The sequence below is a fragment of the Canis lupus genome, chromosome 16, assembly GCF_003254725.2.
Source record: "Canis lupus dingo isolate Sandy chromosome 16, ASM325472v2, whole genome shotgun sequence".
In the NCBI taxonomy this organism is placed as follows: domain Eukaryota; kingdom Metazoa; phylum Chordata; class Mammalia; order Carnivora; family Canidae; genus Canis; species Canis lupus.
In genome coordinates this window covers 15376042-15401806 of record NC_064258.1, presented here as the reverse complement: position 1 = coordinate 15401806, position 25765 = coordinate 15376042, and the positions used below count along the sequence as shown (strand labels likewise).

Sequence of the window (25765 nt, the reverse complement as noted above, 5' to 3'; positions counted from 1 at the left end):
GGGGTCCAGAGCGCGAGGGCGGCGGGTCGGGTGCGGGGTCCGGGCGGTGACTGAGTGCACACCGGGCTGTAGGCCGGTGGGTCCCGGGCGGGGGGGGGGGTGGTCTGGAGGCCAGTGGGTCGGAGGTCAGGGGCCAGTGGGTGTGGCAGCGTTGGTGCGGGGGGGGGGGGGGGGGGGTCGGGAGGGGTCGGGAAAACTGAGTCAAGCCGCGTCGGTGGTCGGTGGTTCAGGGGGTCGGGGGGCTGGCAGGTCGGCTGGCCCGTGGGTCGGACAGCGCCCGTGGGTCCAAGTGGGTCTGTGGGTCAGTGAGTCAGGGGGCCGGGGTCAGGAGGCCGGTGGGGCGGGCAGCGTCGGCGGGCGGGTGGACTGGTGGATCCGGAGGTCGGGGGCGTCGGGGCGTCGGGGAGTCGGGGGGTGGGGGGTGGGGGGTGGGGGGTGGGGGGTCAGGGGGTCAGGGGGTCAGGGGGGTCGGAAGGTCCGGAGTGGAGAGGTCGGGGAGTCGGAGGCCGGTGGGTTGGGGAGTCGGGGGGGTCGGAGGGTCCGGAGTCGGGGGGTCGGGAGGCCGGGGGATCGGGGGGTCGGGGAGGGGCGCCCGGGAGGGGGTCGGAGGGTCCGGAGGCGGGGGGTCGGGAGGCCGGGGGATCGGGGGGTCGGGGAGGGGCGCCCGGGAGGGGGTCGGAGGGTCCGGAGGCGGGGGGTCGGGGGGCCGGGGAGGGGCGCCCGGGAGGGGGTCGGAGGGTCCGGAGTCGGGGGGTCGGGAGGCCGGGGGGTCGGGGGGCCGGGGAGGGGTGCCCGGGAGGGGGTCGGAGGGTCCGGAGGCGGGGGGTCGGGGGGCCGGGGAGGGGCGCCCGGGAGGGGGTCGGAGGGTCCGGAGGCGGGGGGTCAGGAGGCGGGTGGGTCGGAAGACCCAGATCCAGGTGATCCGCGGGCGGGTGGTCCGGCGGGTGGGTGGGTCGGCGGGCCGCTGGGCGGGGCGGGGCGGGGCGGGGCGGGGCGGGCGCCGCGCCTGCCGTTCGCCTCTCCGGGCTGCAGGTGGGGCTGTGCGGCCGCGCTGCCTCCAGGAAGCCTCACGGGCCTGCGCCGGCTCCCAGGATGCAGTGTGGACCGGCCGGGCGCTGACGGCGGCGGCGCGTCTGCGGGCGGAGCGGCGCGGGCCGGCCAGCGAGGAGCGCGGCGACGCGGGCGGGGACGGCTGGGCCGGGCGGGCGCCGCCTGCGGAGAGGCCGGGGGCCGGCCTGCGTGGAGCCGCGCGGCGGCGGCGGCGGCGGCGGCGGCGGCGGCGGCGGCGACTTCCTCCGGGCCGGGCCGGACAGCGCACGGCCATGGCCGAGGCGGCCGCGGCTCCGGTAAGGGCGGCCCGCGCGCACCGACGCGCGGACTCGGGGCCCGGGCCCAGCACTCGGCGCCGCAGGCCCCGGGGAGGGGCTCCGTGGGCCGCGCCGGGCTCCCGGGCCTGGGCCCGGGCGAGCGGGGCGCGGGGTCCGCCGGGGCCTACGGCGCCCCGGTCGGGCCCCCATCCGCGGCCGAGCCCGAGCTGGGCGGCACCGGCCGAGCCCGCAGCGGAGGCCGCCCCACGCCGAGTTCCTGCAGCCCTCCGCGGCTTCCTGCCCCCGCCCCATCCGCTGGCCCCTTCATCTCCGCGCCCCCCACCCCGCGCCTCCTTTCTCTGCCCACCGCTCTGCCTCAGCGTTCCTACCCCCCAGCTCCCCCCAGCGGCCTGGTGGCACCTGGGAGGTGTCCGAAGCGGCTTGGATTCCGCACACACCGAGTGCCCAGCCCGATCGAGGTCGGGGCGGAAGACAGCTGCTCCCTCTTGTAGAAGCAGGCAGGCACCAGCCCTGTTAGCGTTATTTTGTCCTCACAACAAACCTGTAGGGTAGGTGCTCGTTCCGTCACACAAAAGAAACACCCGAGGCCTGGAGAAGTTAACTTGCCTGGGATCGCACAGCTAGAAAGTGTGTGAAAAGACACAGTTGGTCTGTGTTCAGGGGCATATGGTGTGTTGGGGGATCAGGCAGGTACCCTGGTGATAGTAGTGCAAACAGAAAGAGGTGAGTGGTTCTTGCATTGAGGTAGAAAGGTGCTGTGGGAGGGCAGGGGAAGGAGAGGGAGGGGCTGGCACCCCTTCCTGACCTGTGCTTCTGTGATTTGAGCTGGGCTTTTAGGGAAGGCTAGGATTTCATCTGGCGGAGTGGACCAGTGGAACTTTTCAGGTAGGGAGGTTGGCTGGCACTCCCAGAGAGAAGACAGTGCCCAGCATGTTCAAGGACTAGAAAGCAGTCACTGCTCCCTGGGAGATGGTTTTGGTAGGGAGGCAGTGGGAGAGAAGGCTGCAGGGAGAGTTGGAAGGGGTTTTAATGCCTGGACTTCATCCTGTGGGTGCGGAGTCCTTGAAGAATTTGGAGTCTCTTACCATCAGGTCCTCCCAAGGATAGGGCTTCTGCTCCCTTGGCAGGAGTCTGAGGACAGCCCCATATTATCCACCCACCATTTAGTAAGGAGCTGGGTCTGAGCAGAAACAGCCACCACCTCCCACTAAATGGGGTGAAGGTCTTATACAGGGCTCCCTGCCCCATTAAAATGGTGAGCACACTGTGTGTGCCTTAACTGTTTATAAGGGAGTTGAGTTTATGCGGGTGTCCTTTTCCTGCAACGCAAAGTTTGCAGTAATATGGCAGTCAACTGCATGTGGAGGCTGAATAGGATTTCAGCAGCTGGGGAGCTGGGTGATGAATCAAATGGATACTTCTGGAGCGAACTCTTGGAGGCTGGAGTCAGATGGCAGGGGCTGATCAGAAAGGATAAGAGGGCAAGGAAGGAATAGCAGCTGTCAAGGGTGGCCTGAGGTGCCAGCCTAGCACAGTCCCTGCAGCCTTGGGGCAGAAGCACCCACCCCTGGAGAGCAAGAGTCCCTCCAGGGGCTCTCTGCCTATCCAGCTGCTCCCATCCTTGGAGACCAAGTGAGAAAGCCCCTTTTTTTGGGTCAGAGGTCATCTGATGCAGCCTCCCTCCAAACAACCACAGAAGCACTGATGGTGCTTGACAGTTGTTTTTTTGTTTTGTTTTTTGTTTTTTTGTTTTTGTTTTTGTTTTTGTTTTTTTGGCCTCTGCTCTTACTCTTCTCTCACTGTTTGCTGTAGTTCTCGATGACTTTCTCCAAATGAGCCCACACTGGTTCCTACTAGTCATTTCATTATGCAGATAGTCACCAGCCATTTGTTTGGGAAGAGTTTCCAAAATGTTGTAAGGAAACATCCATCCTCAGGCACTGCCAGAAGAAGGCACAGATGTCTGGACCTTCTCTCTGACCCAGGGGTCCCACCTTCAGATGTGGGTTGGGCAGGTGGTTCAGCCCCTGCCCAAAGCAAAATGTGCCCTTTCCTCAGGGTCTCCCAACTGCCAGTCAGGTCATTCAAGCTACCATGTGAACTTTCCAGCAACAGGGAAGTAAGTCACTGCTTGGGAGAAGCTTTATGACAGTTGTCGTACATACAAAAGTCTAGCCTTATGGCATGTGTTTTACCTTAAAATCTGTAAGGTGTGCCACTGATCCTGGGGTAGTTACAAAAATGTCTCAGGCCCTTGAGAGGGGTGGGTATGGTGAGAGAAACAGACTCTGGGGCCCCAGTGGACCTGTGTTGATTTTGTCCCCTTGACCAGCCACACTACCTGTGTCAAAAAGTCTAACTCTTGGCCAGGGGAGATTTACACTAATGGTGATGTTTAGTTTAAGGAGGAGCAGCTGGGAGGAGACCATCTGATTGTACTGGGGGAAGAGGAATTAGCTGTTTGATTTTTATGTTTATTAAAAAGAGGCACGAGATGCTTTAAAAAAAAAAAAAAAAAAAGGAAAAAAAAAGCAGTTGAGCAATGCTCATGTTTGTGCCGGTTCAGTGAACCAGCTGTTTTTTTTGCTAGGTCATCATCCGTAGACAGTTCCTGTGTGATTATGATGGGAGGTGCTGGCTGGGCTCTAGTAAATCTGCAGTTTACTATTTATCCCCTGAAAGGCGCTGGCAGTGCTAAGTCACTGTTTATTTAACAGAATTGCACTGAGCACCTTCCACGGGCCACGTGCTGTGCTACAAAAGATGCAGTGCTGCCTTCAGAGAGCTGGGATGGGCAAATGCGGGAGGGCACCGGGCAGGGCAGTGAGTGCCAGGCCGTGGATGGAAGGTGGTGCACAGCGCACATCGGTGGTGCCTGGGTTACCCAGAGGAGCTGATAGCTAGGCTGAGATCGTGCATGTGGCACAGGGAATCCCCACTTTCAATAGGAGCTCTGCGCCCCTTGCCAAGCCCCCTCCCCCTGGGGGAGAGGGGCTCCAGGAACGTGGTGGAGGGGTTGAGTGGTCACAGACTTCTCTTTGTTTCTGAAAGATTTCTCCGTGGACGATGGCAGCCACAATTCAGGCCATGGAGAGGAAGATCGAATCGCAGGCTGCCCGCTTGCTTTCCCTAGAAGGGCGGACAGGGATGGCCGAGAAGAAGCTGGCGGACTGCGAGAAGACGGCTGTGGAGTTCGGGAACCAGCTGGAGGGCAAGTGGGCCGTGCTGGGGACCCTGCTGCAGGAGTACGGGCTGCTGCAGAGGCGGCTGGAGAACATGGAGAACCTGCTGAAAAACCGAAATTTCTGGATTCTGCGGCTGCCACCAGGCAGCAAAGGAGAAGTCCCCAAGGTATCCCTCAGGCACCTGGGGTGGGATGGCCTGAGGGGTGGTGCCTGTAAGTGTGTGGGTGAGCGTGCGTGACACTGTTCCAGGTGCCTGTGACCTTTGATGATGTGGCCATGTATCTCTCTGAGCAGGAGTGGGGCAAGCTGGACGAGTGGCAGAAGGAGCTCTACAAGCACGTGATGCGGGGCAACTACGAGACGCTGGTGTCCCTGGGTAAGGCCTGATACTCATTTTTCTGTTAAATGTGATTTTGAGTGTCTCCAAACTCCTCTCCATGCTGGTGGCTTTCGTCACCAGGATGTGTAAATCACTAGAAACTCTGACCATGCAAAGAGTTATTTCCTCCTCTTACTAAAGATGAGTACCAGGTGACCGAGTCAAAAGCTCCCTGTACCCGGTGAAGTTCACAGGTTGCCAGACAGAGAGGGGTGGTGGCATTTCTCCTAACCAGGCACGGAGCATGGACGTCTCTGTCCTGCTGAGACAGAGTCAAGCCTCTGGCTGCTCTCAGGTCCAGGATGTCATGGGCCCAGATTCCTTTGGCCTTCTCTTACAGGAATATGTGGTCTTTCTGGTGACATTCCTCTGGGTTAGTGAAGAATCTGGGCAGACCATGCTTCCCATACCAGTGCTGTCTTCATCCCTCGAGGCTCTGCTCCCTCAGACCCTGGGGCCACTGTCACGGTCCACACATGGTAGCCCCAAGAGGCTGTTCCTTCCAGGGCTTCTTTCCTCTTGGCACGGTTTTGGTTTCTGTGTGACCTCAGATCTGTAGGCAGTAAGGCATGCTCAGTGAAGATGGGAACAGGTGTAGGCGTGACATTATATTTCAGTTTGAAGAAATGCACTGCTGCCTAATGGGGAGACTCTACCAGTGTTTCTTCACCTGGGCACTGACATTTGGGGCCAGATGATTGTTGTGGGGCTGGTCTGTACAATGTGGGATGTTCAGCAGCAGCTGGTCTTGACCCACCAGTGCCAGGAGCATTTCACCCCCCAACCCCCGGTCGTGACAATCAAAAATGTCGGAGCAGCCTGGATGGCTCAGCAGTTTAGCACTGCCGTCAACCCAGGGCCTGATCCTGGGGACCCAGGATCGAGTCCCGCGTCAAGCTCCCTCTATGGAGTCTGCATCTCCCTCTGCCTGTGTCTCTCATGAATAAATTAAAAAAAAAAAAAAAAAGACACCAAACTGCTGAATGTCCCCTAGGAGACAAATTGCCTGTTGGTGGAGAACCAGTGCTCTATACTAATCTAGAAGTTTCATTTCTTGGCTACTCTTGGATTCCCAGGCTGCTTGTCCCCAGCTCTGAATGGGACTCCATGGCCAAAGCTAACCTTTGTGTCCTTCCTCAGACTATGCCATCTCCAAGCCCGAGGTCCTCTCCCAGACCGAACAGGGGAAGGAGCCGTGCAGCTGGCGTCGCCCTGGCCCCAAGGTTCCAGATGTTCCTGTGGACCCAAGTCCAGGTGAGGAGCTGAGAGAAGGCAAGGGACACCAGGCAGTCAGGTGGAAACAGGGAAGTAAAGGGCCACAGGGGGTATGACCTTTCCAGGAAGGGCCAAGAAGAAACCTCAGACTCGAATGTTTTAAGTCTAAGTTTTTTAATAGTTATGACCTATAGCCTGCTCTGCAGACACTCCAGGAATACTTGCCAGTGCGGAAAACAGGCAGCAAACCTAGTCTTTTAGAAGAGAGATAGGGCAGCCCTGGTGGCTCAGTGGTTTAGCACCACCTTCAGCTCAGGGCCTGATTCTGGAGACCTGAGATCGAGTCCCACGTCGGGCTCCCTTTGTGGAGCCTGCTTCTCCCTCTGCCTGTGTCTCTGCCTCTCTCTCTCTCTCTCTCTCTCTCTCTCTCTGTGTGTGTGTCTCTCATGAATAAATATATAAAATTTTAAAAAAAAAGTAAAATTCTAAAAAAAGAAAAGAGATAGAGCCAGTGCACAGATCAGGGGAAGAGAAGATAGGACATTGATCGGGAAGGTAGGAGTGTGTTGAAGACAAAATTGATTCCTTCCCAGTGTTCTGAAGAGCCAGCCTTACCCCCAGCCAGGAGCCAATCCCAGTGGCTGGCCACGTGTTTCAACATGATTATAACGACAGATTTATTTAAGGTGGATCTGGATACCCGATATCCCTGCCTCAGATCTTCCTGGAGCCAGCCAGCACCTCTGAAAGTTCAGGAGGAGGCAGGTGGCTGCGTGAGGAAAGCCAGGTTACTGAAGTGAGGCCCTCGGCAGGTGCGGGGAGGTGACAGTCCATCCCTGGCCAGGAGACCCTGCCTCTGCAGGCTCAGCCCACTTTCTGCACAGAACTGCCTTGCCTGTCCCACCTGCCTCGGGTTCCCTTGTCTGAATGCCTGTGTTACTAAAAAAGTCCTACTGTGTTTCCTTTGTGATTACTGACATGCGTCTTCCACCGTAAGTAGGCAAGTAGAGTGTCATGCTGCCAGAGCAGCCCATGCGCAGAGCCGGCCACACAGTCGGTGTTCAGGACAGCCGTCACCAGTTGAGTTCCACAGACATCCCTTGAGACTATGCTAGGTGCCAAGGCCAGAGCTGGAAGGGGAGGACAGAGAGATCACTAAGCAGAACGCTCTGTGAATGGAGAAGAGGCTTAGACATGGAGCCTGCCTTCCTAGCCTGGGGTGGGGGGACAGATGTGGGGGCCTCTCCGCTTCCCACCCCGCCACTCATGAATGTGAGAACGGGCCCAGAAATACGGTGGCTGCTGGTAAGACCCCCGACACGCCCTCCCCTCCAACACAAATTCCGCTCTCCACCTCCCCTGACATCAAGGACCCTATCACCCCACCCACATCAGCTGGAAAAGCCCTACCCCACCCCCCAGCTCGCTCCGCACCCTGTCTGTGCTTGCACAGCCCCTTGTTGGACCTGCCATCCCACTTGTCTTCAGTTCCTAAATTTTCCCACTACTTTGGGGCACTCAGTCCCTAGCAAGGCCTCAGATCCCCAGGCTCTCCCCGAGCATCCCCCTCATTCTTGTCCAAATGAGTCCTAGCTCTTCTTGCATCCTGGAGCCTGCATCCACTGCGTCCCACCCCTTCCTCACATCCAGGACAGCCGTGTCCCTGCTCCTCCATGTGGCCCCTGTGCTCCCCTCCTCCTTGGAAACCCCACCTCTCCCTCAGTTGCCTCCTGCAGACCCTGTCTCTGCTCCTGCCATTCTGGCCGGCTAGGGCAGCATTCCCAGAGGCCCTGCGAGGTCCCCAGCCTCCGCTCCCCCTCCACCACCCACCCTAAGGTCACTCCCCGCCCCAGCACCCACTGCAGACAGTGATGCACCCCTCCCATCATCTCAGTTTGAACCTGTCCCCACCCCGTACCCCTCTCCTTCTTTTGCAGATCTCTCTTCCTAGGCCCTGACCCTAGCATCCAGCCCGTTCATGGTCCAGCTGGTCCTGGGTTCCCTCTTTGCCCAGCCAAGGCTCTGGCCCAGTGTCACCCTCGCCCCCTCACCCCTCTTCGTCATTGTACTCACCTGGCAGAACTGTAATCTTGGTTAAATCTGCACCTGCTCCCACGCAGCTGCACACAGCTGGAGAGACCTCCTGAGCCCTGTTTTTCTCACCTGCAGGCTGGGGGGCCTTCAGCACTGCCCCCCCAAGTCACCCAGTGTCTCCTTGGTCCATTCAATTGCCCAGAGGTTGGCAAACTCTGGCCCACAGGCCAAATCACCCACTGTGTTTTTTTGGCCCACCAGCTTAGAATGGTTTTCCTGTTGAAAAAACGCTGTTTAATTGAGAAAAAAAAAAAAAAAAAAAAAGGAAACAACTCACAGCCCCCACCCCACCAGCCTATCTGCTTGTACCCAGGCCCTGGTCTCTGGGTTTGCTGCTGTGTCCACCCCTTCCTCCAAAGACCTGTCTCCACTGGGCATCAGACCCAGCGCAGGCTACCTTGGTGAGGCCTCGGGTTGCCTCCCCATCCTTCCCACCAGCCTCTGCCTTTGCTGTCACTTGTCCAGTTTGGGCACTGACCACTCATGACCCCACATCCCTGCAGCAACTGCCCCATTTCTACCTTCGTGTCCTGCTCCCCAGGAGCACCCTCCTCCAGTGCCTGCTTTCTCCCATTCCTCTTCCCACTCTGGAGGCCCTTCCATCAATACTCCTGTCAAGGCCACAGGGGCCCCCCATGGCATTAAAGATCTGGTCTTACCATTGGTGACATTTGCCACCATTGCTCGCTTTCTTCCCAGCTTCATTTCTTTGATGGTACTTCCCCTCCTGGTTTTCTCCTGCCTTACTTAACACCTTTCCTTTGCTGTTTCCTGGTGCTCTTCCTGACCTCTGTGCGTCACGGTATCCTCCCTCCTCCCTCCACACCCACACTTGCCATCCTGGCAGTGGCTGTGAGGGCTCTGCATGCCACCTCTGTGCCGACAGCTCCCACGGTGCCCTTGTCCAGCTCCTCCCTGAATTCTGCACCCCTAGCTGCCTAGTCTGTCTCCACTTGGATGGGATAGACATCTTGTGCCAAGTACGTGCCCAGCAGATCTCTTCCTCCCCTCATCCCTCCACTCAGTGTCTCCTCTGCTCCTTGGCCTTCAGTTGCAGGCCAAGACCCAGAGGTCAGCCTCGACCCTTCCTCACACCTACATCCATCAGAACTTCTAGAAGCTAACACTTCCTCCAGACTCATCCAGAATGCTATCACATCTCATCTCCTTTACCCTGCCACCCAAACCCATCATCTCTTGTGATTCCCCTCCCAACCAGCCTGCCCACTCCTGCACTATTCAGTCCCCCGGAGTAAGGCCTATGTTCTTTGCTTCCAAACCCCTTACTGGCTTCCCTCTGACTCAGATACTTTGGCTTATTTTTCTGTTAATATCTTGCTCCCTCTGTTCCTGCCATACCATCCTCCTTGCTGTCCCCCCAACACTCGGGGCTGTTCCAGGCTCTGAGCCTTTGCACGCACAGTGCCCTGTGCCGGGAATGCCCTTCAGGTACTCCCCAGGCTCCACCCATTCCCTCCTTTGGGGTTCTGACTTAAAATTTAAATTGTCACCTTATTTAAAATTGCAGCCCCCTTCCCCACCCAGAACTCCCAGTGTCCTTTTCCTGCTTTGGTTTGTTCCACAGCAGATAGCATCATCTAGTATATGTATTTCTAGATTGTTATATATCTTTCATACTTACAGAGTTGATAGAGGTAGATATTACACATATTTCAGAGAGAGAGATGATAGATTTCATATTTATAGATTTCTGTATGGCCGGCCAGGCTCTCCCCATTAAGATGTGAATATCAAAAGGACAAGTACTTTTATTTCTTGTGTTCATACGATCATTTCAGGCCCCTCAAATACTGACTAGCACAGAGTAGGAATTCAATTATTTGTTGAATGTATGTAGTGTACAGAATTTAAAATACTTGTGTATTAAAATAGGTGTGTTAAATTCCTTGTTAGATTTCCTAGACTCCTTCTTCCCCATGGTAACCAGTTGTCCAGAAGTTGATGTTTATCTCGTCCTTTCTACCCACATTTTAAAACTTTTATTTAAAGCTATTATGTATATATGTAACCACAAGGAACATATGATACAGTTTCGTGTGTTTTGAGAAATGGTATAAATGTCATTGTATTTATCACTCAATTATCATGTATTTCAGATTTGTCATTCATTTTATTTTATTCTTTTTTTTTTTTAAGTTCCTTTCTTCTTTTTCTTTTTTTAATTTATTTATGATAGTCACACAGAGAGAGAGAGAGGCAGAGACATAGGCAGAGGGAGAAGCAGGCTCCATGCACCGGGAGCCCGACGTGGGATTCAATCCCGGGTCTCCAGGATCACGCCCTGGGCCAAAGGCAGGCGCTAAACTGCTGCGCCACCCAGGGATCCCGATCATTAATTTTAACAGATGCTTAATATCCGTTCTCCAAAACAACTTTGTTCCCATTTGTCTTCCATTGGTCTGTTGATTTGCATTTAAGCTGTTTCTGATTTTTCACTCTCACGATTGATACCACAGTGGGCAGAGACACAGAGACACCCGTCTCTCTGTGTCCCTGCACTGCGGGCTCTCCGGGGAACAGACCCAGGGCAGACCCCCCGCATCACGGGGCATACTTGGCACCCTCACCATTGCCATGGTGACACAGCTTGTACTGCTCCCATCAGCAGTTACAAGTACCTGTTGTCTTACATCTTTGCCCTCCTTCAGCATTAGATTCTTGTCAATCTGATGGAGGTTGAAATGACATCTTATTTTAATTTGCATTTCCCCGACTCTTACTGAAGTGGAGCATCCTTTTCATGTTTATTTGGTTTCTTCAGTGAATTGTCTCTTTCTGTTTTTCTACTGGTGCTTTTCACTCTCTTATTGATTCAGACTTCTGTATACAGGTTCTGGATCCAAACCCTTTGTCTCTTATTTGCATTACAAGTATCTTCCCGGTCTGGGGCAGGTGTTTTAACTTTGTTGTGCTTGCATAGATGTCTTAATTTGGGGTCCAGTCAAACTTACCAGTTTTTTCCTTTATGATCTACTTTTCCTGTCATAGGATAGCCTTCCCTACCTCACTCCAGGTCAGAAAGACTTTCTTCTCCATCTTCTGACAAAACTTTGAAGTTTTGCTTTGCACATTTAAGTCTTTAATCTCTCAAGAATTAATATTTGTGTAGGTTGCCAGGGAGAATTTAAATCCCCCCCACACACACACACGGACATCTGATTTCCCAAAAAAGTCTGCTGAATATTGTCTTTTCTCCAATGATTTGTAATGCCAGCCTGGTGATGAACCAGGTTCCCATGCATGCGTGCACAGTTTCTGGGCTCTTTATTCAGGTGTTTTGGTCTCTGTCTGCCTCTATGCCAACACTTGCTGTTTTAGCTTCATAAGAAGTCCTCAATCTAGAAGACCAAGCCTTCCCTACTTGCTCTTCAAAACTTTTCTTGGCTATTGTTCAACCTTTGTTCTGAGTTTCAGAATCTTCATGTCAAATTCTCAGAAAATCCTGCTGGAATTTTGATTGGAACTGCATGTACTTTCTTATTTCATTTCTGGAGAATTAGCCTCCTCACAACATGAGCCCCTCTCCCCCAGGAGAAGACTCACCAAGTGAAGGCTTCTGTGCGGCTTGAATAGACTCCATCATTTTCTCTGATCATTGTTTCTGTTGTGAGTGGCATTTTCACATTAAGTTCATTCTAAATAGTTATTACAAGTATGCAGCTCTGCTGTTGACTTTCTTTAGTAAAAGACCACTTTAGCTCAACTTTCTTATTATTTATAATACTTGTCAGCTTAGGTTCTCATGGATTTTTTTTCTGTAGACAACACAAAAGTTATCTCTTCTTTTAAAATCGTTACAACTTTTATCACTTCTCTTCTCAGCCTTTGGGCTAAGATCCAGTGTAAAATCGTTACAAATTTTATTATTTTTCTTGTTCAGCAGTTTGGCCAGGATGTTGTTAAGTCCTGGGGATAACCAGCATCCTGATCTGTGCGAGGTGCTTCGAAGGTCTCAGCAGTAAGGATGATTTTTGCCATAGACTTTTGATGATACTCTCATAAAAGTTTATAGATGTTTTGTTTCCTTCCACTTCTGGATGAAGTTACTGTGAGCAAGTGTTGCATTGTATCAAATGGGTTTTGTTGGTTTTGCTTTCTTAATTTTGTGTTTTGTTTCTTTAAAACATTGTAACTGTATCATACATAACATTAACAAATGGGTAGAGAATGAAATCTATGGGCACCCCAGGTCGCTCAGCTGGGTGGCTCAGCTGTTTAGCACTGCCTTCAGCCCAGGGCCTAATCCTGGAGACCTGTGGTCGAATCTGACGTTGGGCTCCCTGCATGGAGCCTGCTTCTCCCTCTGCCTATGTCTCTGCCTCTCTCTCTCTCTCTCTCTCTCTGTATCTCTCATGAATAGATAAATTTTAAAAAAAGAATGAAATCCATGTAACCCTTAGAGAATAAGCGTGGACCCCCACATTCTCAGTACCCCTGCATCAGAAATAGGTCACAACCAGAACCTTCCATCACCCTCTCTGATCCCATCCCCCTCCCTTCCTTTTACAAATAAACAGAAAATCCAGACATAGACGTGATCCATCCCTTGCTTTTCTTTACATTTTTATACCGTATGTATATGTTCCTAAATAACATTGTGAACTTTTTATGAATGAGATCACAGCATCTATATTCTTCTTTAGCTTGCTTTCCTCACTGGACATTGTTTCTGAGAATCATCCATGGTGACACAGTACAGCTGCCCTCATTCCTTCCCATGACTGTATGGTTTTCTGTTTTATGACTGGGACACAGTGCATTCCTTCCTTCTGTTGATGGGCGCTTGTGTTGTTTCTAACATTTTTGCTTTTAGGAACAATGCTGTTGTGAACATTGTGGTGCATGAGTAAAAGTTTCCCTAGGTGTAGTCCCAGGATTGAACAGCCAGGTCGTAGGAAAGGTGCATGTTCGACTTTTCCAGGTAACATCTGGGAGTGCTCCGTAAAGGGGCCCCACCCGCCAGCACCTGTGCACAGTGCCCAGACGCCCAACAACAACAACAGGTCCCCATGGCACCTCATCCTCACCAGCCCTGGAAATGCCTCACATCCTCACTTCTGCCCATCGGGTAGGAGTGCATTGGTTGAAGATTCCTATTTTAACACATGCATTTTCCTAATTAAGGAGACTGAACATTATACCCTCTGTTTATAGGCCATTTGTATTTCCTTTTCTGTGAAATGCCTGTTTATGGCTTTTGTGCGTTTTTCTTTTGTTTTCCCGTTACTTACTCATTTGTAGAAGCTCCTTTCATGTTCTGCGTGTTAATCTTTTTCTCAGGTGTGTGTATTGCCAATATCTTCTCCATATATGGTATATTTTAAAGAACAGATGCTTTTGATTTTAATGTACTTGGACTTTACCTTTATGGTTTGTCCCTTTTTTTGGTCACAGTTAAGAAATTTCCCCTACCTCAAGGCAGTAAGATCTCACATCTTCTTCTAAGAGTTCTGTCTTTCACATTCAGGCTCTTGGCTGCGAGGCCGGAACCCTGGTTCTTTCTCACTAGCTCTTTGGGTCTTCTTTTCCTTTGCTCTTTGGGTTCATCTTCCTAATTACCTTATACCAAGTTCCATGAAAAATCCAGTTGAGATTGTGATGGGAATTGTATTCACCCTATTAATCACGTTGGAGAGAACGGATCCCTTTGCTATATGGAGGCATGTTATTTGTTTTTGTTTTGTTTTGTTTTGTTTTGTTTTGAGGCATGTTATTTGTGAATGGCCTAAGCCCCTCCATTTAGCTCATTTGTCTGGTATGCCTCAATGAAGTTTTAGAATTTTCTCCAAAGAAGATCTTGTATTGTACAGTTTGTTGTTGTTAGATATATTCCTAGGTTCCTTGTATTATTTTTAAAAATTTTTCCATGTATTATCAGTGGTGCCTTTTGTTGTTGTTTTTTGTAGAGAGTTTAAGAGCTGGGAGGGGAGCAGCAGAGGGAGGGAGAATCTTAAGCAGGCTGCACACCTAGCACAGAGCCCAAAGCGGGGCTCAGTCTCATGACCCTGAGATCAGCACCTGAGCCTAAACCAAGAATCAGAAGCTTAACCAACTGAGCCACCTAGGTGCCCCAGTGGTGCCTTTTTTTTGACCTACTTTTTGTTTGTTGCTGGCATATGCTGGGGGCTGGGGAGGGTGGGCAGGGAACTCCTTTTCCCAGCACTTTTTCTCATGTAGTAGAGGCTCAATTATATGATATCCTGTCTCTCTCTCTCTGCCCCCGGGCATCCCTCCACGGAGCCCACCAGGAACATACCTCATCATCAGAGAGTGTGCAAGCAGAGTTGGACAAGCATAGTCCTTGCCCATCCATCTTCCTCCCTTGGAGCACCTGGCCACCTCCAGGGGCCAGGCCATCTCTGTTGCTCTGCTTAGTATAGGTTCCTTCACTATGGTCCAGTGGGGGACTTCCTATCCTAGAGTCAGTACTAGGATCCCTCTTGCCCACTGGTAATTTTCAGTTATCAGTAGTAAAACTAGCTTACCCTCACCTGCCTTCCTCTTTTATTTCTCTGTTAAGCTCCAGGACAGGGAAGAAAAATAGTATTTGATGGACTCCCTTAAAACCCTTTTTGAAAGTGTACAAAAATCCATTTGTCTTATATTTATTGATATTTCTAAGAACCTTGCTCAAAATCTCCTTATGGCTAATAACAGTTCTAATAATTGTCTGCTGATCCTCAGATCTTCTGAAAAGAGAATCATATCCTCTAGGAGTAATAAGACTTTTTTGTTTCCTTTCAAATCTTTATGGTTTATTTTCCTTTTGTTTTATGGTGCTGGCTGAGAACTTACAAGAAATCCTTAAATAGAAGTGGTGATAGCGGTATCCTTGGTTAATGGTTTTAAAGAGAATGCTTTTAGGGATGCCTGGGTGGCTCAGTAGTTGAGCATCTGCCTTCAGCTCAGGGCGTGATCCCGGGGTCCTGGGATCAAGCAAGTCCCACATCGGGCTTCCCACAGGGAGCCTGCTTTTCCCTCTGCCTATGTCTCTACCTCCCTCTGTTTGTCTCTCATAAATAAATAAATAAGATCTTTGAACAACAACAACAAAAAGATGCTTTTAAACTTTTCACATTGCATCTAACATTTGTTAAAAGTTTATCAGTGCCCTTTTATTAGGTTAAAGAAGCTGCCTGGATTTCCAGTTGACTAGATATTCCTAAAAAGAATAGACATTCAATTTTTCTAAAATACTGTTTTGGTAAAAAAAAAAAAAATACTGTTTTGATGTCTGTTGAGATGATTATGTGTTTTTCTCCTTTAACTTGCTAATATGATAAATTGTGTGATTTTAATCCAATTTTGTAATCTTGGAATAAACCTAACTTAGTCATCTTCCTTTATATATATATTGCTGGATTTAATACTCTAGTTATTTTGTTTAGGATTTTTGAATCTTTGTTCATGAGTGAGACTGGTCTATATGATTTTACTTTCTCAGACTCTGTCTACTTTTGATATTAAAGATATAAGCTATGATGTGATCCCTTTTTATTTGCTCAGAGGGTTTGTGTAATATTGGAATTACCCGTTCCTTGAATTTTGAGTAAAAAATACTTGTGAGGCCATCTAGGTTCTAGTTTTCTTTGTAGGTGAGATTCTTGTCTACTGATTTAAGTTGTTTAATAGGTATAGGACTACTCAGGTTTTCTATTTTTTAGTCAGTTTTAGCAAGTTCTAGTTTTTCTAAGGAATTTGTCCATTTCTCCAGAGTTTACAAATTATTTGTTATCTTTTTAATCTCTGCTACTTTTTAAATTTTTTATTTATTCATTAGAGAGAAAGCAGGGGGAGGGGGAGAGGGAGAAGCAGACTCCCTGCTGAGCAGGGAGCCTGATGTGGGGCTACATCCAGGATCCCAGGATCACTGCCTGAGCCCCAGGTAGACGCTTCACCAACTGAGCCACCCAGGCACCTCTAATCTCTGCTGTTCCTATAATCACTTTCTTTTTTCATTCTCCTTGTTGGTTATTGGTGCTTTCTCCTTTTTGTTTGATAATCTGTTAGATATAGTGGCATAATATTCTCTTCAAAAAAACAGCTTTTGGCTCTCTATATTCTATCTTTGTGTTCTCTTTTGTTAATTTACACTCTCATATAATTTCTTGTCTTCTACTTTTCAAAGGATTTCTGTTGATGTTATTTCTTTTTTTTGTTTTTTGGTTAGTTCTTTTCTTGTATCTTGCATTGACTGCTTGACCCTTAGTTTTCTACCTATCTTCTCTCTCTCTCTCTCTCTCTCTCTCTCTTAGATTTTATTTATTTATTTATTTGAGAGAGAGAGGGAGAGATCACAAGCAGCGGGAGCAGCAGGCAGAGGGAGAAGGAGAAGCAGGCTCCCAGCTGAACAGGGAGCCCGACCCAGGGCTCGATTGCAGGACCCCAGGATCATGACCTGAGCCAAAGGCAGAAGCTTAACCAACTAAGCCACCCAGGTGCCCCTCTCTTAATATAAACATACGAGGTCATAAAATTCCTCTAAGTACTACCATTGTAGACATAGACCACACATTTTGACAAATAATATCTTAATTAGCTTGGGTTAAGTAAACTATTGTTAAACTTAATTTCACCTGTTTCTATTTATTTATTTACTTACTTACATAGTACTAGAAAATCTAGAATGAGCTATGTGACCTGCCCAGTTTCTCCAACGGACAGTGCTGATTGTGGTCACTAGCGTGTTCGGATTCTCACCCACCATCTTGAATTGTGTTTTGACTTTAGACCACTTTTTCTATATTTCTTTTTTTACTACCCCTCCTTTGCGAGTTCTCCATTTAGATTCTTCCTCAAACTATTATTTTTAATTAGTTTGAAAGTTCTATGTTCTGTTTCTGTTCTTTTATTTTTTTTTTATTTATCTTAAGATTTTATTTATTTATTCATGAGAGACGCAGAGAGAGAGAGGCAGAGACACAGGCAGAGGGAGAAGCAGGCTCCATGCAGAGAGCCCGACACAGGACTCGATCCTGGGACTCCAGGATCACGCCCCAGGTCGAAGGCAGATGCTTAACTGCTGAGCCACCCAGGCGTCCCTGTTTCTGTTCTTTTAGAGGTGAATTTTAGGAGAATTTTAGAGGTGAATTTTAGGAGAATTTTTTTTTTTTTCCAAATAGAAGTCTGTTGTGGGTTTGTCAGTGACAGACTCCCATTCTGTGTTTGTACAGGAGTTTTTGTGTGTCTGAAAATACTCTTGTTCCATTCCTGTATTTGAGGGTTGTGGATTCTCAGGTGAATGTTACTTTCTCCTAGCCCCTCGAAGATGCTTTGCTGAGAGGAGGAAGTTGAGAAGCCAGCCACCTGTCTAGCCATTGTGGCCTGGTGGGCCATCTGCCTTTCTCTCTGCCAAGCAGGCCTCTGACTCCTACCACAGCATGCCTGGGCATGGATTTCTTCCTCTTGATCCAGCTTTAATTTTCAATAGTTTTCAACAGTTTGGGAAATTTTGCAATGTTATCTCTCTGAATATCGCCTTGCCCACCTCCTCCCTGCTTGTTTATTCTGGAACATTTTTGTACTATCCTTAGTAACTGTGGACGTCTCTTCATATCTTCAACTCCATCCATCGTTTCTTATCTGTCTTCTAGTTAGCGCACTGTCCCCTGCTCAGTTGTTTGTGTTATGTTCTTTTGCCCTATAGATTGGATTTTTACATTACAGTTATTGTATTTTATTGTATTTTGTTCTTTTCCAAAATCTGGTCAGTTTTGATACTCTCTCATTTATCGGCCTCTCCCCCTTTTTGTTTTTTCCATATGAAACTTTATACTCTGCATATGATAATCCCAGGTTGGCATCTCTACAGGCCCAGATCCTGCAGTGTTTGACCTCTGCTGACCCACTGACACAACTACTTTTACTATTAGCGTGTGATTGGTTGTGATTTTGGTAATGGCTCAGTGCTGTCCTCCTGAGACTCACTGTCCACCTCTGCAGGTCCTCGGGAGCCACTTGAAAGCCTCCAGGCCACTCCATGGTGTGACCTGGCACCAGATACCCTTGGGCTGTGGTGTGTCAGTCCCTCGGGTGGGACTTGGGTCCCCATATCCTTCAGCTTTGTTCTTTTTCCCCTACTCCTTGGGAGTGAATGCAGCTGCAGCTCTCATGTCATTTGGCTCCTCTTCTGGTTACAGGTTTAGTTTTCTCACAGGGACCTGAGTTGTGGGGGGATGTGGGGTGTCCCTGCAGAGCAGGTTTGCATTTTCCCGTGCTGGGGGTGGCCTCCTGTGCTGCCATGGTGGTCAGCCAACGTTTCTGTGAATTTCTCAGCTTTGGGTCTCTACACCATGTGGGAGGCACAAATTCAGTGTGGATGTGGGGAAATTCTAATTTCTTAGGGTGGCTGTCCCATCCCACTCATGGCCCCAGGCAGGTGGCAGCTTCCTTGTAGTGCCCTCAGGTGGATGGAGTTTCACTAGTCCCCAGCTCACTGATGGGACAGAGCCTTCTGGCTCCGGGCTTCATGCAGGCAGCTCAGCGGTGCTCCCAGCTTCACCTGGACACCAAAGCCCAGCACCTAAGGCCTGTGTCCTGTTCCAGCAACTCTCCAGGTCACTTGGCTCCTGTTTGAACTCTTGATTGGCTTTGTATTTGCCCTTTGATTCTTATATCTGGAATCTTTCTTTTCTGCTCACTTATATACATATATGGGGGTAAGGTTTTGGGGGATAGTTGGGGTTGCATTTTCTGTAGCATTTCTGTGTTAAAAGTGGGGGCAGGACTTCCCCAGAGCAGCTCAGTCTTCCCCATGGGCCAGAGGTCCAGCCCTGAGAATGCACTGTTGCATTCCTCACCCTTTCCCATCCTACCCTGTGCTCAACACCGTGTAACCTCATGCTTTGCCCAGAAGGCTCTACTGGCCCTGCTTGCTTTGGTCTTGCATTCCCACCAGGTTCTTCCGCTGTTTGACCGTGGTAAGCCCCTGTCCCATTTCCTTGGCTGGATGTGTGTCCACCTGAGGGCCGAGGGGCCCTGATGCTGTATGTTCATGCACTTTCCCTTTCTTAGGCTCGGGGCCCCCAGTTCCTGCCCCTGACCTCTTAATGCAGATCAAGCAGGAGGGTGAGCTCCAGCTCCAGGAGCAGCAGGCTCTGGGGGTAGAGGCATGGGCAACCGGACAGCCAGATATCGGGGAGGAGCCATGGGGCCTCAGCCAGCTGGACTCTGGAGCAGGAGACGTCTCTACAGATGCTGCCTCTGGTGAGTGGCCGCAACTAGAACAGATACCAGGAATAAGGTACAGGGACTAAGGGCAAGGTGTGGGGAAAGACCTTCTGGAAGCACTGTGGGGGCTGTGGGCTCTCAAACATCTAGCCTGATTCATTGAGAAGTTTCCCCACCTGAAGGCAGGGGGCCGTACCAAATGATATTTTGAAGCCCCTCCCCCTTCGGTTTGGTGATGCTCTTGTCCTGGTATGTCTCTGCCTGAACTTCATCAGCTGCACTCCTGTTCTTGCCCCCACCATCAGGCATTTAAATTGCCAGTTGCCTCGCAACCGAGAGGACTATATGAAATAGGCCGGTGACATCTGTGCTTCCTTTTGCCTCAGAGAAGGAGCAAAAGAAAACCTGGTGCAGAGAGGCAGGACTGTTATGCTCCCACAGAAGAGACCCAAGCAGGATCTCAGGGTCTAGCCTGCCCTTCCTTTCCCACGGGGTTTCTGCCCCCTTCCTTCCCCTAACCCACGGGCTCTGATCTCTCGTTGCAGGTGTCCACTCCAACTTTTCAACCACTATCCCACCCACTTCCTGGCAGGCAGACCTCCCTCCCCACCATCCTTCTTCAGCATGCTCAGACGGGACATTGAAGCTCAACACGGCAGCCTCCACAGAAGGTATGGGCTGGTAGAGAAAGGACGGGAAGGGCTCACGTCTGCCTGGAAGGTGGCCTCAGCCCAGGGCCTCACTTTTACTGGTGAACGGCCCTGACCTTTCAGCCACCAGGCTGCTAGGTGTCTGTGATGTTCGGACTCTGAACAGTCTGTCCTTTATCTCCTTCCAAAGTCTTATGCTTGAACAGCCTTTCTTAAGAATGTTTCCAACTGTCCCTTTCTCATATGGTCTTTTATTTTTTTTAGAGCTTTTATTTTTTTATTCATTTTTTAAATTCAGTTAATTAACATATAATGTATTATCAGTCTCAGAGGCAGAGATCAGTGATTCATCAGTCTTATATAATATCCAGTGCTCATCATGTCGCACCCTCCCCCATGCCTATCACCCAGTTTCCCTGTCCCCCAACCCGCCTCCCCTGCAGTGACCCTCAGTTTGTTTCCTATCTCATATGGTCTTAACTGGTCAACCCTGATACGCTGATGCCTTGAGAGGATGCCCCTCCTGCCCGTACTCAGCAACCCTGGCTTCAGGCTGACCTTGATACACCAAAACCAAACCAGAACGGCTTCTTAGATATCAATACCGCCAAAGACAGGCATGTGAGGGCCAGAATCAGGAAGAACCACTACCACATTTAGGGATTGTTTTTCTATTTACTCCTGTTTTGAAGGCCAGTTACCTATTACCTTAATCATTTCCATCATATTTTAGCACCCCCCCCCAAAAATGTGATAAAAGCCTAGATCCCTGATATAAAACTTCAAGATGTGAGATTCAAATACATTTATATAAAATCAAAGACATTTTTACCATTTCATTAATATATTTATCATTAGGTAGCTGGCCTCATTTACTGAATCCTTGCTACCTTCCAAATAGCATGCTAAGTGCTTTCAGACATGTCATAGGGTTTAATCCTCCTACAACCCTATGATATAGGGTATCACAGATGAGCTGTTGGTCAGAAAGTCACCCGAAGTCCACAGCTGGTCTGTGTTGGGGGAGGAGGGGTTAAAGTACCATCGCAGATCCACCTCAGCCCAACACTGTGTTTTTTGCCCCTTGGCAACCTTGGCATCAGTGGTTCAACCTTAGGATAGATGTGTGATTAGCCTTTAATAGCCAAAGTGAACATGTAATGTGGTGAACAGATGTGATGGTGGCTTTACCTGTGAAGGTCCTCACCCCCCAGTTGGAGGCAGCCACATGACCACCGGGAGGATGCTCTGCTGAGCTGGATCCTGAGGTGGGGAGAGTAGGGCTGAGCAGTGGTAGTCCTGAAGCTGACCCACGTATCCGGTCTTCCTTCTCTAAGCAGGTGTGGGGACAGAATGATACTGGGTCTTTCTGTCTTTCTCAGCAGATGTAAAAATTGTGATAAAAACAGAAGTCCAGGAAGAGGAGGTGGTGGCCACACCAGTGCATCCTACTGACCTAGAGGCTCATGGGACCCTGTTTGGACCAGGCCAAGCCACAAGGTTTTTCCCTAGTCCCGTCCAGGAAGGAGCCTGGGAAAGCCAGGGCAGCTCCTTCCCCAGCCAAGACCCTGTGCTGGGGCTGAGAGAGCCCACCCGGCCAGAGCGGGACATGGGTGAGCTCAGCCCCGCAGTGGCCCAGGAGGAGACCCCTCCCGGGGACTGGCTCTTCGGGGGGGTCCGGTGGGGCTGGAATTTCAGGTGTAAGCCCCCCGTGGGCCTGAACCCGAGGACTGGGCCTGAAGGGGTGCCCTACAGCTCCCCTGACACCGGAGAGGCCGTGCTGGACCCCAGCCAGGCCCCGAGACCCTTCAGCGACCCCTGTAAATATCCCGGCCGGACCAAAGGCTTCGGCCACAAGCCGGGCCTGAAGAAGCACCCCGCGGCGCCCCCGGGAGGGCGGCCCTTCACATGCGCCACGTGCGGGAAGAGCTTCCAGCTGCAGGTCAGCCTGAGCGCGCACCAGCGTGGCTGCGGGCTGCCCGAGGGGGCGCCGGGGGCGCCGGGCGCTGCGGGCAGCGGGGCGCGGGACGGCAGCGCGCTGCGGTGCGGGGAGTGCGGCCGCTGCTTCACGCGCCCGGCGCACCTCATCCGCCACCGCATGCTGCACACCGGCGAGCGGCCCTTCCCCTGCACCGAGTGCGAGAAGCGCTTCACTGAGCGCTCCAAGCTCATCGACCACTACCGAACCCACACGGGCGTGCGGCCGTTCGCCTGCACCGTGTGCGGCAAGAGCTTCATCCGCAAGGACCACCTGCGCAAGCACCAGCGCAACCACGCGGCGGGGGCCAAGGCCCCGGTCCGCGGCCAGCCCCTCCCGCCCCTCCCGGCCGGGCCCCCGGACCCCTTCAAGAGCCCGGCCGCCAAAGGACCCCTGGCCTCCACAGACCTTGTGACCGACTGGACTTGTGGCCTGAGCGTCCTGGGACCCAGCGACGGCGCAGACCTGTGAGGGGCACCCCCGTCCCGTCACCCCACCCCCGGGCTGGCTGGAGGGGGGCTCCCGGTCCTGTTGCCCCACCCCAGCCCACCCCACCCCCAGCCCAGGCCGCGGAGGTCGGAAGTCCCACCTGCGGACATCGAGTTGGACATCGGGGTGGCGGTGAAAGCGGGGCCCCGGGGAAAGCAAATTTCCGAGTTGCCGAACTGATCACTGGAGAAAGAGAAACTATCCGGCTTCCACCTCGAAACAAAGTAGAATTCTCTGATTGTGAAACTGAGCAGCCTAGAATTTTAAGTAATTTAATTATGAATTTTTTTTTTTTAATTCTTGAGGAAAAAAAAAAAAAGCTGGAAAATAGTCGTAGTACCAGTTTAAACTTCGTAGTGTACTTTTGGTTCCGGAGTGTGTGTTTGTGCCGGCCATGGCCTTACCAGGCCTGACGGTGAGCGAACCGGGAGTTGGCCAGCCCGGGACTCGGGGGTGGGGGTGGGGTGGGGTGGGGTGGTAGACTTCCGTGGCCCCACTGACTCCAAGGGATGGAATGATGGGCTGGTGGTGGCCGAGGATTTGGGGTTGCTGAGACCTCCATCCCACAGGCTGTGCTCAGCCCCGGGCAGATCTGGGCCTGGGGCTCCAGCTCCCCACCCCAAGTCAGCACCAGCTCCTCAGTTGTGGATCGCCCCCCCCCACCTCGTGTCAACTGGGAGAAGGACTTGTCCACCAGTAGCCCGTCCCATTTCCCAGCTCTCCTCTACCTGAAAAGGCCCCCCCATAGTGCTGGCCTATGACTGGCCATCTGTCACCCCTATCAAAAGGGATCTAGGTGGTGTCACCCTGTGAGGTGACTCAGGGCCTTATAATGTGGAGTTATCTGAACACCAAGTGGTAGAGCTGCAGAGGGGAGAAGGCAGAGGCGGGCAAGTGGAACCCTTCAATGTCAGATACCAGCAGAGCCAGAAACAAAGCGTGGCCTGCCCACCCCCACGTGGGGCTGCTTTCCACTCCAGTGAGATGCTTCTCTTTTCTTTTCTGTGTAGTGTTTCTTCATTGTCAAAATGCTTTCACTTCACGTCTCATTTGATTGCTGTGACCTTGTGAAGCACGCAGAACAAGTGTTCTTTCTTGTTAGAGACGAGGAAATAAATTCCTCAAGGGGGACACATCCCAGCCTCACACGGGGGGCGCACCTTGCTGTGCCAGCCTTTGAGGAGAGCCTCAGATTAGACAAGGCCCATCCATGGGAGGAGGGAAGGTTTCTGGTTTCACCCTCTTAAGATCTGTACCACATCTACCTGAGCAAAATCGTCAGGGGTCAGGATGTAGCTGAGCACTGGCCTTCTTGGTCTGTGAGCTCATCCCCACAGAGGGCGCGCGGTGGCAGGTCTGAGTGGCTGGGTCAGGGGCAAGGGCTTGCTCATTTCCCGTTTGACATCTTTGAGGTAGAATCAGAAATGGCCCAAGTCTCTTGATTCTACCACAATGCTGTCCCTACCACACAAGAATCCATTCCCGTTTTGTTGGAGCAGCCACTGATTCCCTCCCCCCCTGAGTAAGTACCCCGAAATGGGTAATTTGTTTCCCCTGAGGAGCAAGAGACCATGGCATCCGTTCAGTCAGCTCCCTCATGCGTACTTTTATTAGGCAATAGACTAGTTAAGAAAAATTGTTTCTATGTACTGTATATTTTGTACCTGTTTACACTTCTAATATTGATATAACTGATATTTTGAAAAACAAATGAAGAGGAAACATCCTGTTAAAATAAAACCTAACCAGCACCAAGGCACTTTGGTTGGTTCCATTCTTAGCCATGTACCTTGGGCACTGATGAACCTCGAAATACTTCTCGCTCGGAGCTATGTGGCCAGCTTCTTCACACCGTCCTCCTGCCCTTGGTCACCTTGATCCCAGGGGGCCGCTGTCCCTGAGGGCTGCGAGTGCAAGAATCCAGAGAAGTTAGACTCTGCGGAGGGACAACTGTGACACATCCAGTCACTTTGCTTCAGGATATAATCATGGTTTATGTAACTTGGCTTCATGTAATTTGATATGCGGGGCATGAAGCTAGGCCTGGGGGGAAAATGGCAGAATATCAAAGAAAAGCAGATGCAGGATGTTCTCTCTTTGCATCTTGTCTTGGGCGGAGGTGAAGAAAGGACTGACGGTGCCTGTGGTGGTTGTGTTCCTGGTCCGGAAGTGAAGTCCGCCCGTGGCGTTTGTGTTGCGCTGACACCCATGTTCCCGTCAACCAGAGTTAACAATTGTTAATGTTTTAGCTCCTATTTTCAGTCGTTTTCATTTTGATCATTGTCGTTTTAAGAAAATGATCAGTAAAATTCTGTAAAATTTATTTTACAGAAAATGTAAAATAAAATCTGCCTCAAACTGCCACAAGGGCATGGGAGTGGGAGATGGGGAAGGAGCAAAAGTGGGCCTCATCCAGGGCCATTGTGAGGATGGCGTCACTCCTTACCAGTAGCTCTGGCCCCTTTCAAGTGTGCCTCTTGTCCACCGCCCTCCCCGCCCACTGGACCTGTCTCCAGTCCTTGGAAATCAACGAGGGACACTTCTGGTGTCTGCCCAGCTCACCATACATCTACCCCAGCACCAGGCCCAGGTGTTGCCACATGCCCTGTGGGCAGGAACCCCATGTATCACACCAAAGCTCCCAACCATTTAGTTGTTCACTCAGTGGACGACTCCTAAGCTCTAGCTTGGGTGCACTCTCAAAACAGAGAACGTGGGCAGGACAGGGTTTGGGGGGCGGGGGTAGAGTTCAGTATCAACATCCAGAAAGGGGAGTACCCTATCAGTGGTTAGGAGACCAGGCAAGCACCTCAGGCTGAGGTACCGCTCAGAAGCAGCCTGCTTAGGCCAAAGCACTGCAGTCCTTTCAAGTGTCCATTTGCTGCTCTAACACATGACCACAAACTTTATGGCTTAAACCAGTACAGATTCATTTTATGCTTCTAGAAGTCAGAAGTCCAAAATGAATCTTACAGAGCTAAACTCAAGGTGTCAGCAGGGCTGTGTTCCTCCTGGAGTCCAGATGAGAATCCATTGTGTCGCCTTTTCCTGCTTGTAGAGGTCACCTGCACGTCCTGGTTCACAGCCCTCTCCTGTGCGAGTCACTCCACCCTCTGCTTTTCTTTTTTTTTTTTTCTTTTTTTTTTTGCCACCCTCTGCTTCTATCATCACATCTTTTTCTGACTTTGACTCTCCTGCCTCCCTCCCTCTCTCTCTAAAATAATCTTGCAACGACTCTTGGCCCACCTAGATAACCC

The 25765-nt window shown here is 51.1% G+C and overlaps 1 protein-coding gene across 4 annotated transcripts; it reads left to right on the top strand.

Moving 5' to 3' along the window:
* Positions 1 to 24264, top strand: ZNF746 (zinc finger protein 746). Of its 4 annotated transcripts, none has more exons than XM_049094879.1 (7): positions 1 to 76; positions 4380 to 4679; positions 4808 to 4889; positions 6033 to 6146; positions 19236 to 19427; positions 19937 to 20062; positions 21424 to 24264. In XM_049094879.1, the coding sequence occupies exons 2-7, from the start codon at positions 4395 to 4397 to the stop codon at positions 22488 to 22490; spliced, it is 1866 nt and encodes a 621-aa protein (XP_048950836.1). In that variant the 5' UTR covers positions 1 to 76; positions 4380 to 4394; the 3' UTR covers positions 22491 to 24264. The 4 variants fall into 4 exon arrangements, with proteins under 4 accessions (XP_048950836.1, XP_048950831.1, XP_048950832.1 ...); XM_049094874.1 differs by lacking the exon at positions 1 to 76 and adding an exon at positions 1233 to 1346; XM_049094875.1 differs by lacking the exon at positions 1 to 76 and adding an exon at positions 1284 to 1346 and having other exon boundaries at positions 21427 to 24264.
* Positions 24265 to 25765: the final 1501 nt, after the last annotated feature.

What these genes read in the sequence shown, in the direction of transcription:
- ZNF746 (XM_049094874.1), top strand. Translation starts at nt 1,323, where the DNA reads ATGGCCGAGGCGGCCGCGGCTCCG. An exon ending in CCGAGGCGGCCGCGGCTCCG is followed by an intron (nt 1,347 to 4,379) that starts GTAAGGGCGGCC and finishes TGTTTCTGAAAG; the next exon opens with ATTTCTCCGTGGACGATGGC. An exon ending in CACGGCAGCCTCCACAGAAG is followed by an intron (nt 20,063 to 21,423) that starts GTATGGGCTGGT and finishes TGTCTTTCTCAG; the next exon opens with CAGATGTAAAAATTGTGATA.